This window comes from Triticum urartu, chromosome 5A, assembly GCF_056163025.1.
Source record: "Triticum urartu cultivar PI428250 chromosome 5A, HENAU_Tu73, whole genome shotgun sequence".
Taxonomy (NCBI): Eukaryota; Viridiplantae; Streptophyta; class Magnoliopsida; order Poales; family Poaceae; genus Triticum; species Triticum urartu.
This window is the reverse complement of record NC_141877.1, coordinates 633,348,122-633,362,578: the sequence shown is the minus strand read 5'-3', so window position 1 is coordinate 633,362,578 and position 14,457 is coordinate 633,348,122. Positions and strand designations below refer to the sequence as shown.

The window sequence follows — 14,457 nt, the reverse complement described above, 5'->3', positions numbered from 1 at the left end:
GAATATGGTGGAATATGATAGTGATCACTCGGACGATGAGGGTGATGTTTTTGCTACTGAATTTGTTTGGCCATCTAAGGCCAAACCCTTTACTTGCAATGATCTGAAACCGATTCATAAGAATCGTGATGAAGAGATGAAGTTTACTTTTAACATTGCTAAGTGTGATAGAATATTTGATGCTTTGCTGCAGGCTAAGATTATTAGAATATCTCATACTTTACCGCCGTTTGAAGAGCTAAAATGGCGTGCTTATTGCAAGTATCATAATTCTTTTTCTCATGCTACTAACGATTGCAATGTTTTTCGACGACAGATACAATCGGCCATTAATGACGGACGATTGAACTTTTCTGAGATGCAAGTTGATAAACAACCTTTTCCAATGAATACCATGGATTTGGAGGGGAAGAAGCTACTCATTCGGCCTGAGGTAGCCGAATCTGCTAACAAAGCTAATATCATTATTGGTGAGCCCAGGAAAGACAAGGAAGGCAGCACGGTCTTGGGGAGACATGTTGTGCTTGATAAGCAGCCCGATGGCAAGGAAGTAATCAAAATCACCATCAAGAATCCTACACTCAGGGGGCAACCGCGGGTGCAAGAAAATACTCGAGTTAAATTTGTCAAACCCAAGAGTCCAGAAGTTGGCAAGTGGAAGAGGAATGAAGCTAAAGTGCAACGCAAGCGGATCAAGCCAACTTTTGATATGTTGCTATCCAAATATGCTAATCAGTCGGCTGGTCCCAGCTCTAACTGGCCATCATACTTGAAGCGGCCAAGGTCACTATCAGATGATATGTTCAGTCAGTATATGAAACTGAGTGGACCAAATGCGTTGTTTCCAGAAGAGCAAAGGCAAACTGTTTGGGGTCGACTTGAATACTCATATAATGGCCGACTGAACATCGGTAACTATCGGTCGGCTGGTCAAAACATGCGACCGGATGGAAATTATCCGAGTGTAAGAATGCACCCAGGTGGAAGCTATCCGAGTGAAAAAATGTGGCCGAGTAGATTCCATCCGACTGAATTCCATCCGAGTGATATCCATCCGAGTGGATTCCATCAGAGTAAAAAGGTGCGCCCGAGTGGATTTCATGCATCTGGAAAGTCGAAAAGAATGGCGTGTTAAATCACCGAGTGTTGCAGCAGTTGAGTCGGGAAAAGGCAAGGAGAAAATGGATGTCGACTCACTTATCTTGGGCATCGAAACATTCGCCATACAGCAGCCGGTTGTGCATAGCAATCCGACTGAGCCGATACTTGCTATCGCGCCAAAGCACTCGGCTAATGACCATGAGGCAAGCACCAGCCAGGTAAAAACGAGAGATCCTAAATACACTCAGCCAAAGTGGTGTCCTCCAGGGCTAACAAAGACACAAAAGAGGAAACTACGGAGGTTAAGGAGTCAAGAGATGGCAGAACAGGAGGCCGAGAAGCAAAGGGATAAGTTGTTCAATGACACTCGACCCATGGTTCCACCAAAACAAGTGTGGAGGCCTAAACAAATACAAGATACAGCAACTTCTACATCTATCACAACAATACCTACATCACCAAAGGAGGACGATGCAACATATATGACATCATCTGCGACACTTCTTACTTCTCCTTCACTCGGACAAATTTCAGAATCTGTGGATGCACTCGAGGAGGAGGCTGATATGTTGGACTATGAGTCTACACCAGTTCATGAAGGTATGGATATCAATATGGTGTATTACTTACCTGCTCAGTTTTATGCCGTAGATGAACAAGGGGAGGTGGCTCAACTGGATTTTGGCCCTAAAAATGCAATATTCGAGAAGCCAAAAGAACCAGTAACGCATCTTAAACCATTATATCTCAGAGGTCATATCAATGGGTCGCCGCTCACTCGGATGCTTGTTGATGGTGGTGCTATGGTAAATCTTATGCCCTATTCGGTCTTCAAGAAATTGGGTTTGCCTGATGAAGAATTGATCAAGACCAATATGGTGCTCAACGGATTTGAAGGCAAAGAGAAAACTGAAGCCAAAGGTGTGATGTATGTGGAGCTTACAGTCGGAAGCAAAACTTTGGCTACTGCATTCTTTGTCGCTGAGGTGCAAGGTAACTACAACATCATACTAGGCCGCGATTGGGTTCATGCAAACCAGTGCGTGCCATCCACTATGCACCAGTTTTTGATTCAGTGGGTTGATGATGAAGTGGAAGTTATTCATGCGGATAACTCGGCCTGTGTTCCTTTGGCCGATGCATCGGTGGATTGGCAACATCCCAATGCTACTTGCTTGACGGGACGTGACTTATCAGAATTTGATTTTCTCAGCGCGACCAAGAATGGTTTTGTGCCCGTCTCTTTAAAGCCGAGTGAATGCAATCGGCTCCAAGGTATGATATGTTTAAATGGATCCTAATTCCGAGTGGTTACAAAAACGTCTTGTAAAGTATCGGTCCAATGAGAACGATATGTATGAGTCTATAGAGGAGTTGGATGACATGGATAAACTTGGACAAGGTTTTACATCAGCCGATCCGTTAGAAGAGGTAGATATTGGAGATGGTTCAGTCACTCGACCAACATTTATAAACAAAAATTTGAAAGCCGATTGTAAGGCTAAGTTAATCGAGCTATTGAAAGAATATGTTTGTTGCTTTGCATGGGAATATCATGAGATGCCAGGGTTAAGCCGAGAGCTAGTGGAACATCGGTTGCCTATAAAGGCCGGTTTTAGACCTTATAAACAGTCGGCCAGAAAATTTAATCCGAAAACATATGACCGGATCAAGGAAGAGATCGGTCGACTGCTTGAAGCTAATTTCATTCGACCTTGCAGGTATGCCGAGTGGATTTCTAACATTGTCCCAGTAGAGAAGAAAGGATCTGGCAAGTTGAGGGTGTGCATTGATTTCAGAGATTTGAATAGGGCTACACCCAAAGATGAGTATCCTATGCCAATAGCCGATATGCTTATTAATGATGCTTCTGGACATAAGGTTATTAGCTTTCTAGATGGTAATGCCGGATACAATCAAATTTTTATGGCCGAAGAGGACATGTACAAAACGGCTTTCTGATGTCCTGGTTTCCTTGGTTTATTCGAGTGGACAGTGATGACATTCGGATTAAAAAATGCTGGAGCCACGTATCAAAGGGCTATGAATTTAATTTTTCATGATTTACTCGGTGTCATACTTGAAGTTTATATTGATGATATTGTTGTCAAATCGGATGCTTTTGAATCTCACTTGGCTGATTTGCGTTTAGCTTTCGAAAGAATGAAAAAGTATGGACTGAAGATGAATCCTTTAAAGTGTGCATTCGGTGTATCAGCTGGCAAGTTTTTGGGTTTTATTATTCATGAAGATGGCATAGAGATTGATCCCAAAAAGATAGAGGCCATACATAAAGTGGAGGCTCCAACATGCAAGAGAGATATGCAAAAGTTTCTTGGCAAGGTCAATTATTTGAGAAGGTTCATAGCTAATCTATCAGGGAAAGTTGATGCATTTACTCCTATCCTTCAGTTAAAGAATGATGCTGATTTCACTTGGGGGGCAAAACAGCAAGAAGCATTTGATATGATCAAGAATTATTTGTGCACTCCTCTGGTGATGAAAGCACCCAAGCATAGGGAACCCTTCAGACTTTACATTGCAGCAGAGGAAGGAGTTATTGGTGTTGTTCTAACTCAAGAGGCCGAAGGAAAAGAGCATGCCATCACTTATTTGAGCCACCGCCTATTGGACGCAGAGACAAGGTATACATTTATTGAAAAATTATGTCTATGTTTATATTATGCTTGCACAAAATTGAGACATTATTTAGTACCGAGTGCTTGCATAGTAGCTTGTCAGACCGATGTCATTAAATACATGTTGCATAGACCAATTCTTAGTGGTAGAATTGGCAAGTGGGCTTATGCTTTGATTGAATATGATTTGGCCTATGAATCTCTAAAATCCATGAAAGGCCAAATTGTTGCTAATTTTATTGTTGAAGATCGGATTGATGACAAGCATGATGTTGATATATACCTTGTCTCAATAGTACCATGGAGATTATATTTTGATGGTTCAGTTTGTACCAATGGCCAAGGTGTTGGTAGTGTTTACATATCTCCTCATGGTGCTGTTTTTGAAGCCTCATGCCGCTTAGAATGTTTTTGTACAAAAAATCAAGCCGAATATGAAGCATTATTATTCGGCCTAGAGATGTTACTTGCTATAGGTGTTACACATATTGAGGCTTATGGTGATTCGTTACTAGTGGTGCAGAAATATCCAAAGTCTTTCAATGTTTGGACGAATCACTTAATGTTTATCTTGATAAATGTCTAGATATAATTTCTACTTTGGATTGCTTTAGCATTGCTCATATATCTAGACATGACAATTGGAAAGCAAATAAATTGGCACAACAAGCATCCGGATATCATGTTGATCATGGCATGTTTCATATCTCTCAAAGACCGATATCTTGTCTTGCCAATATGGGAGAGGCCGAACCTGAACCCACTGATTCGGCCATTAACAAAAAGTCTAGTGTAGGTGACAATCCCGACTGGAGGAAGCCCATTGTTGATTACTTGTGCAATCCGAGTGAAAGGGTGGACAGGGCTGTTCGGCGTATGGCTTTCAAGTATACAATGAGAGATGATGGTCTTTATCGCCGAACAGTCGATGATGTTCTTCTAAAGTGTTTGGATGAGGACCAGGCAAGAGTTGCTATGGGAGAGGTACATGAAGGCATTTGTGGCACTCACCAGTCGGCTCCCAAGATGAAATGGTTATTGCGACGTGCTGGGTTTTATTGGCCGACTATGATTAATGATTGCTTCAGATATTATAAAGGGTGCGAAGCTTATCAAAAATTTGGTGATATTCAATTGGCTCCTGCTGCTATGTTGCATCCTATTATCAAGTCGTGGCCTTTCAGAGGATGGGGTTTAGACTTTATTGGGCAAATTCATCCATCTTCCTCAAAGGGGCATCGGTTCGTATTGGTGGCAACTGATTATTTCACTAAATGGTCTGAAGCAGTACCTCTCAAGAACATGACACATACAGAGGTAATTCAATTCATAACCGAGCACATTATTCATAGATTCGGTATTCCTCAAACGTTAACAACAGATCAAGGTTCATCTTTCATGTCACACCAAGTCAGAGAGTTTGTCGGATCTTATAACATAAAGTTGCTCAATTCCTCTCCATATTATGCCCAAGCTAATGGACAAGCTGAGTCTAGCAATAAAATTTTAATCAAACTCATCAAGAAAAAGATTGAAGATAATCCAAGGAGATGGCATGAGTTGTTGTCTGAAGCTTTGTGGGCACATAGAATTTCAAGGCATGGTGCTACGAAGGTGACCCCATATGAGCTAGTATATGGTCAAGAGGCCGTTTTACCAGTGGAAGTAAATTTGAATGCTTTGAGAATAGCCAAACAAAATGATTTATCGGCAGTAGACCTTTATAACTTGATGATGGAAAATATTGATGAGGTTGTCGATAAACGTTTGGTTGCTTTGAATTCCATAGAGAGATACAAGTTGAGGGTTGCAAGAGCTTACAATAAGAAAGTTAAGTTGAAGAATTTTCAAGTTGGTGATCTCGTCCGGAAAGTGATTCTGCCGATTGGCTCAAGAGATAGAAAATTCGGGAAGTGGTCTCCAAGTTGGGAAGGTCCTTTTAGAATTACAAGAGTTGTTCCCGGAAATTCATATTTGGTGGAATCAATACAAGGGGCATTGTTACCTCGAGCTCTCAATGGCAAATATTTGAAGAAGTACCACCCGAGTGTGTGGCGGGAAGCCTAAGTAGGCAATGGCTGATATACGATTATCGCCCTTAACACAAACATGGTTGATACATAATTATCGCCCTGAGAAAAATAAATGGCCGATGGAGTGCTGATATCGTCCTTAGAACAAACACTATGCATATTATTTTTCGGCGTGCAAGCTTTGCCGAAAAACAGGAGGGCATGTGTTGACACCTGATTTTGGCAAGATATAGATTGCAATGAAGATGGTATCGAGTGAACGGGTTTTCAGCATGAAAAGATTCACGTCGCCGAGTGGAACCACTCTGATGTTTCGGTTATATTCATTCGACTTTATCTTGCGGACCGAAACTATACTCCGAGTGGCATAATTCAATGTTCCGAGTGGTTTTTGGCCAATCACGTCTTCAAGATGACCTCGGATGAAGGAGAACTCTTAAGGAATTGTCTTTGTCTCGTCGAGGCAATCGATTTTGATATATAAATCATCTCAATCCGAGTTCATATGCAAAAGTTAGAGGCAATACACTGCAGACCGAATCTCAACGGAAATATGGCGCGAGGTGCCAGACACTTGTCTGATAGGTTGCGCGAGTAATTCGGCCATCAAGATGGCCTTGAATCGAAAAACCTTCAACACGAAAAAGTTTTGTCTCGTCGAGCCGATCGTTTTTCATATAAAATTTGTCTCAATACGATGTCGTATGCAACCTGGAGAGGCAAATCAAGATCAGGCTGTGTTTTCAGTCGGGAAATCCGAGTGAAAAGTTTACCATCCGAGTGAAAACCTACCGATCGAGGAAAAGGTCGAGTGAAAAACTTATCGATCGAGTAAAAGATTGGCTTCCGAGCGAAATATAGTCATCCGAGTGAAAGATTGTCTTCCGAGTGAAAGACTCTAACATCCGAGTGAAAAGGTCCAGTCGGATGAAAAACTCTAATATCCGAGTGGATGAGCTCGGATCCGAGTGAAACTGAAGATGTGCCCGAAAGGTAATCCAGATGACCTTGGATGAAAAAGTGATCAACACGGAAGTTGTGCGCATCGTCAAAACGGTGAACTTTGGTTTTGGAGTCATTATCATATGAGATAGTATACGGCCTGTAAGTTCACTACGAGACTCGGGACAATCCAGTCCATTACATGACCGAGTCCGACTGGATATTAAAGATGGCTTCGTAGAATATTCAAGATGGTCTTATTTGAAAAAGTGCTCAACATAAGGATTGTTCGTCTCGTCGAGGCGCACAAGTTTCATATTTAGGCCGTCTTGATCGGAGGTCATATGCAAGCTCGGCGGCCCGCGCAAGGAGGAAGACAGAAGTTGGGCCAGATTCAGACTGAATCCGAGTTGGAATAGAACTAGGACTCTAGAACGTGAATTGATGTAATTTTTTGTAAGGAAAGCCTAGATGAATCCTTTGCTTGTCGGAAGTCCAGCCGCCTCTTATATATGTTGGGGGTGATGGCCGATTGAACAACACACAATCGAACAAATCAATATACTACTTTTTCATCTACGTTTTATCTCTCCACCGTTTTTCTATCTCGTTCTTCGCTGTTCTTCATGTTTGAGAGCTGCGAATCCCAAGGCTCTAGGGGCGAGCGAATCGACCTAGGGTAGCCCATAGCCGTCGCACTCCCTGACGGGGTCCCTCCTGGGGTGTGGGGTTTTCGGGTCTGCAAAAGCGCCCGTCGACTGTCTTGCGTACCGCGCTGTCGGTCGGGTCTCCTTCGACGTGAGCTGCGGTGCATCACCCCGGTGTCGAGGGTACACGTGACGTGTTCGTGTGTCAACACAAGTCTCAGGCTTCAGCAACTTCAGCAAGGCGGCCTCCGATGGGTACCCGTACCCCTCCTACCGGCACCGGCGGCAGGCCTCGTCGTTTTTTTATTTAAAAAAGGAGTACGTATCGCATACAATCATATTATTAATTATTCGTAAAGATCATACGAAATGATACATTAATAAGCTTGAAGCCTATTTTGGTAACGTTGTTGCTACTCCTATTCCCTTGATGAAGCCATGCCGAATGTTCGAACCTAATACCAAACGCACCAAAGCCTAACATCTAAAGCCGGGTGTCCCATCCAAGCCACTACCTGGATTGAGTCTCACACCGATCTGACACACTCTCAGTAAGCACCACACGCTGCAAGGGCCGACACCTTCATCTTCCCTCCGTCCATCCTCAAGATTGTACAGCGCGCCGTTTTTCTTCCCAGCTGAGCCGGAGCTCAAGCCGCAGCAGCAGCTCGTTCAAGGCGGCAGCGCGGGGCGTCGCCGGCGTGTTCGGCACCTGCTTCGTGCCCCGGGTCAGGAAGACCGAGGCAGAGCAAGAACGGGAGGTCTCCCAGGTCTCTCGGGGGAGCAGGAGTGGAGGGCTTCCATGTCTCCACGGATTCAGGTACCATTAGGACTTCATCCTCTGTTTGTTGCCAGTAAATTTTTTGTTAATCATGATCCTCCTGTAGCTTAAGCATCAAATTAATCAGCATGAAATCCCTTGAGAAGATCAGAGTATTCATGGACTGTAATCTGTGGATGTTGACAAATTTGGTTGCGGCAGGGACAAGCAAGGAGGGTGCAGGGCTCACCGTTGCAGATGTATTCAGGGCGACATCGAACTTCAGCGAGAAGAACATGGTCAGGGAGGGAACTTCTTGCAGCGTCTACAGAGGGAAGCTCACGGACGGCCGGCTCCCAAGTTGCCGCCAAACGTGCCAGAAAGGTTACGAAAAAGCATCAGAAATAAATATTCAGCAATTGTTCATGGAGGCTGTAGAATGTAGATTCAGAAGGAACTAACTGGGTATTTGATTTCTGCAGCTAAACGGTCAGTATCTATCTACTGAACTTCGCAGAGAACTCAAAACACTGCAGAAGATCGAGCATCAGAACTTGATGAGGTTCCTCGGATTTTTTGAGCAGAAAGATGAAACTCTGATCGTTGTAGAATATGTCGACAACATTTCAAATTTCAGTTAGGAATACTAGAAAGATGTAGTGACCAAAGATTTCTGCGAAATTCAGAATCCCGCGGAACACGATTAGTCGATTAGAGCTTGCACAGCGGCTCAACATGGGGATCGACGTGGCTCACGCCATCACCTACCTACACGAGTACGCGGGTAATTCTAATCAGATCCCTTGAAATGGCATAATTCACACTTCACCATAGTAGTAATAGTAATAAACAAAGGAAGTGAAAGATGGTACGTACCAGTAATAGCAGGGTGTGCATTGTGATTGTCTGAACTTGGAAAAACCGCATGGCATGGCAGAACTTGGAAAAAACGCATGGCCAGATGGTGTCCTTGTCAGTACTACGTATTATGATGTAAAATGAATCGCATGTTTATACCTGAGCTGGTCGCACCAATCTGAATGACCGGTACCTATCGGTTCCGCTAAATTTACTTATTCGCTCCGGACGCTTTTATTAGGAACAAAAGTGGTGTAGCTTGGTCGTTGCCCCGCGGCGAGAATGGAAGATTCTAACAAAATATATAGCGGTGGCCGCAATACTTAGCTTTGTTTAGACGAGACCAAAACAGAACCTGCAAAATAACCTAGACGCCAAACCAGGCCAGTGCAAAGCAAAGCCCCAAAATAATCAATGTTAGCTCCGTATCCATGGTAGCATCCAGCGAAGTAAGCGAACGTGTTTGAATGAATTCTTTTTCTTTCTTTCTTTCTTTCCATCAAGAGACACAAGGACGAGTAGGATTGCAAGTGGGGGTGAAGGAGCCCCACCCCACTGAAAAATCAGGGTGGGGAGAAGATAGTATTTAGTTTGTAAGACGTTCGTGGGTCTAGGATTATAGCTCACTTTAAGACGTGGAAAGTGAACTCGGGTTGGACCCGAATTGTGAGCGGATATAAACATACCCACCCTCCCAAGGACCCTCCACAGCTTCCTCACTTTGTTTTTTGCGAGGAGCCTCCACAGCTTTCTCACTAACCCACTCTCCCCCACTTTGGTCGAAAGCTGGATTCAGGAGCACGGAAGGAACCCTCCGTAGATCTGCTTGTTGGAGGCTTGGAGGGAGGGAGGAGACAAGTACTACAAGTAAATTGTGAGGTAATACTACTATTTATGCCCTTGTTTCTGGGGGGAGGATTTGACGCGTTCTCTCCTGTCCGTAAATTTCGTTCGTTCCTACAGTGATTTGCTTGCTCAAGTGTTATTTTCCATCATTTACAATCTTCTGTCTATAATAATCCAGGCTCTGAATCTGACGCCGTGCCGTGCCGTGCGTGCAGTAACAAAATTGTCTCACCGGATTCTCACGGGAACAGGCTTGTTGGCCTGAATGGAACCTGCAAGGAGCACAACGTCGGCCGAGGGCGCAGACATCTGCTTGAACGACCTGGACAATCCGTCGACTCAACTGGCGATCGACGCGTCAAGCTATCCCAACATCGACTTGGACAACCTGGACCTGGACCAGCTACTTCTCCCCAGCTCCCCTGAATTGGCCATCGACGGGTCAAGCTCTCCCAACATCGACTGGGCCGCCGCCCTGGAAAACATACCTCTATATATCGGTCCGTGCCCTGAACCTGAAGTGGCAACCATCGCTCCAAGTTCTCCCTCCATCCTCCCCTCAGATGCCGAAACCACCATGGCGTTGGCGTCCCAAGGTGCGATGAGTCGCTCAGATTCGGATGAGCAGCTCCACCGCGACAACACCTGTCTTCAAGTGGCGACCATCGCTTCACGCCCACTCAGCCCCTATGTTTCTGCTGCCCCGACCTTCACCTCAGATGCCACCACAAGCAACAGCGGAGCGCCTCTGCGCCTGCCAAGTACAAGCACCACGCCGTCCCAAGGTGCAGGCGTCAAAAAAAATGAAGAAGCTTTAGCCCTTCGTCTTTTTTTTGAGCTGACGATCACTCTAGACTCCATGCTGTGTAAACTGGAGTGTAATCGGGAGCTTCTTTCATCCATGCTGTGTAAACTGGAGTGTAAAGTGCAGCTTCTTTGCTGCATGATGCATAACCTAATTGTCAAGGTAACCATACCTCACTGTTTTTTAGGGAGGTAGCCATACCTCACTAATCGACCCGTAATACTCTCTTCGTCCAGAAATATTTGTCCTCGAAATGGTTGTATCTAAACTTATTTTAGTTATAGATACATCCATTTTTTTTCATTTTTAGGACAAGTATTTCTGCACAGAGGGAGTACATATGACCGACAAGTATATTAACCAGAATGTGAACTATTATTTTTTTACTAAATTTTAGTATTATTTCTTATTGGCAATGAAGTCGACGCTGATGACCGGCTGGCAAAAGAAGGAGCAGACGATCACATATGTTTCAAGCATTCCGCGCACAAAGGTAAGCAACATAAGAAATCCGAACTAGCATACTTTGAGTAATTTTTTATTTTATTTTAAAAATAAAGGGAGCGCCTCTACCTCAGTTACCTGAAAAAATTTGTTGCACAAGTCACTTTTATTCTCGGCCGTTAGATCGTCATCCAACGGCCGTGTAGCCAACTAGCGCGTGTCTCCGTAAACTGTAATAAAATCAATCAGTAGTAGAAGCTGTAAATTATACGAAGATTGCTAATGGAGCTCGAGCATGGAGCCCTTAATTTGAAAATTTTGAAAATCAAAACCTTTGGTTTTAAAATATATGAAACATAAAACTCACACGTATACATATGAATGTATACTACTTGTCTGCAAAGTTTCAAGGTGAAATACCTTTTTATGCGAGCTACACAAAAAAGACAAAATCACATATTTCCATCACATGTACTATTCACTAGTATAAAAGTACATGATTTTGTTTTTGGTACAGCTCACATCAAAATGTATTTTGTGATGAATTTCACACATATCTAGTATACATCTATAAGTAAGTGTGCATTTCTTTTCAGATTGTTTTAAAACTTAAAAGGTTGATTTATTAATTTTGAAAATTTCGGGCTTCATGGAGCCCGAGAGCAAAAATCTATTCTCCGAAGTATACCACTTTAACACTCAATAAGCAGAAGCAAAAACTAAAAGCAATACAAAACTAAAAAAAATACCAAAACATAAGTTTTTCTGATGAAGAATAAGTAAGGACGGTAACATTATCCTAAAGGAAAGAGGGGAAAAAGAGCCATGATACTAAATCAAAAGAAAAATTAAAATTTTAAAAAAAATATTCTAGAGAAAAATGGATTAGTTGCATTGGTATTATCCTAAAGAAGAAACAAAATGAAGAAATAAAACTTAAAGTGTATCATGAAAAAAAAATTGTGCATACATTGCTTAGAACTTGCATTATTTCACAATATTCAGGAATAAGCATATGTAGTGTAAATTTTAGATAACGGTATAATTTGTACATGCATTACATAGAACTTGTGTGTATATGTCTATGTAATACTTAGTATCCAAATAATGCAACACGAATGTTAAATCTCATGTCGATAGTGTCCTCTCTCTCTCTCTCTCTCTCTCTCTCTCTCTCTCTCTCTCTCTCTCTCACACACACACACACACACACATGCACACAAAGAGAAGAAAACTAAACAAATGGTTTTGGGGAGGGGGAGGGGGGTCTATTTGATAGGCGCCTGGTTTTTTTTTTGGCATTAAGTCAAATTGCTCTCCTCTGTACAATCGTGATCCAAAAGCCCAACCGGCTTCTTCTTGCTCCACCCTTCTTCTCCCTATACTAAAAAAAATAAAAAAAATAAAGTTTTTCGAGAAAGAATGAATTAGTGACATTCGTATTACCCTCATAGAAGAAAGAAAGTAAAAAAAACATAAAAGGAGTTGCACACAATTTGCATAGAATTTGCATGTAACGTAATCACTTACACACAAAAAAAAGTTTTGTAAGGAAGAATGAAGTAGTGGCATTGTCATTACCCTTACAGAAGAAAAAAATTAAAAAACTTGAACACAATTTACACATAGATTGCTCTTTTTATAACATGCAAGAATAAACATAGAGTAGTGAAAATAGCATTATAATATAATTTGCACATCTATTGTATGGTAGTTGTGCGTACAGACACATGCACACACCCAACATCTAAAAGTACACATAAAAAAGGAAAATGACTCAAGAAGAAAAGAAGAAAGAAACAGAAGCAAACACACATAAAACAGGAGGAAAAAAGTGACTATGCAGATTTTATTTTGAGGTGCCTATCAACTAGAAAAATCAGCAAACAAAAAGCAAAGAGGAAAGAAAGGTGACAGGGAGGAGAGACATGAAAAACAAGTTCTTTAAATTTTCCTCAGCAGCTGCTCGGAGTTAAATTTATACTCACCTAAGGGTTATACGAGTTCTGCTAGTTCTGATTTAGAGGAGTAGAACCCATATTTTTACTCCTCTAACCAGATACAGGGGACCGGTTGGAGTTGCTCTAACAGACAGTTAGAAGGATTCCTCCCCCTTTAGCCAATGTTTTAGAATAAAACTAGTAAATCTACTAAAATGGAAAGAATTGGTACTTATATTTTCTCATTGTGTGTCTGCTCTTGTTGATCATCATGCAGTTCAGTAATCCTTCATACAAAAAAGCTATACCGGAGATATTACAAGTATTAAGAGCAGCCTGCATCATACACGAGCTACCATTAGCACAAACATGGGCCGCCTGTGGTCAACAAGGGAAACGGTGCAGACGCCACTCAGATGAGAACTGCCGATACTGCATCTCTACCATTGATGCAGCATGCCACGTGAATGACCCTCGGGTGCAGATTTTCCATGAGGCCTGCTCTGAGCACCACCTTCTGCCAGGGCAAGGGGTTGCAGGGAAAGCCTTCACCACAAACCAGCCCTGCTTCCTACCAGACATGGGATCTTCAGGTGAACAGGAGTACCCATTATCTCACCATGCTAAGATCTTCAGGTTAAAAGGTGTGATGGCAATCCGATTAAGAACCACACGCACTGGGACGGCAGACTTCGTCTTGGAGTTCTTCCTGCCGACAGACTGTGAAGCAGAAAATGAGCAGAAGACGGTGCTGAATTCCTTGTCGGGAACCGTGCAAAGTCTATGCCGAACACTACGCATGGTTACAAACAAGGAGATGCAGGACGACGCAATGTGGGAAATGAATAAGATCAGCTCGCTTGGTCTTCAGAAGAACAAGAAGGTGAAGAAAAGAAAACCAATGGCACGAAGATCACCTGTGTGGAAAAGCTTTACAGAGATCATAGTTGGAGATACTGCTAAGGCTAAGTGCAACCATTGTGATCTTGAGCTTTGCTGTGATTCAAAAAACGGTACATCCTCATTGAGATCTCATTTGAAAAGGTGCAAACTTAACCCCAATAATAGGATCACTGGCCCCATATAAGCAAAATACTGGGCACTTTGCATCTGCGACAGGGGATAGTAGTTACTGAAGCAGAGAATAATTTCAACTCATGTTTTGTCTTGTGATATTTTAAATTGACGTTAATTCTACCATAAGTTTTGGTATGTGCGGTGTTCGGAGGTTATGATTTGTTGGATAGCTGCCTTTTTCTCGAGAAAAGTGTACGGTTATGATTTGTTGAACACTTTGTCAATCTTATATTTCATTTTTGCATTGGCGAACTAGATTGACATGTATTTTGTTTTTTTCGAAGCCTGATTCCAAGGCTTCTACTTGCATGTAAACTGCATCAAGATCCAACTGAGGTTTCTCTTTTGCCTCATGAAAAGTCACA

The 14,457-nt window shown here is 42.6% G+C and overlaps 1 protein-coding gene and 1 pseudogene across 1 annotated transcript; both read left to right on the top strand.

The window, feature by feature from the left end:
* Positions 1-394: 394 nt before the first annotated feature.
* On the top strand, positions 395-9,041 carry LOC125507537 (uncharacterized; annotated as a pseudogene).
* A 627-nt stretch (positions 9,042-9,668) lies between these two features.
* Positions 9,669-14,336, top strand: LOC125511251 (uncharacterized). Its single transcript, XM_087522121.1, has 3 exons — positions 9,669-10,793; positions 11,053-11,124; positions 13,293-14,336. Exons 1-3 carry the CDS (start codon positions 10,092-10,094, stop codon positions 14,100-14,102), a joined length of 1,584 nt encoding a protein of 527 aa, XP_087378247.1. The 5' UTR covers positions 9,669-10,091; the 3' UTR covers positions 14,103-14,336.
* Positions 14,337-14,457: the final 121 nt, after the last annotated feature.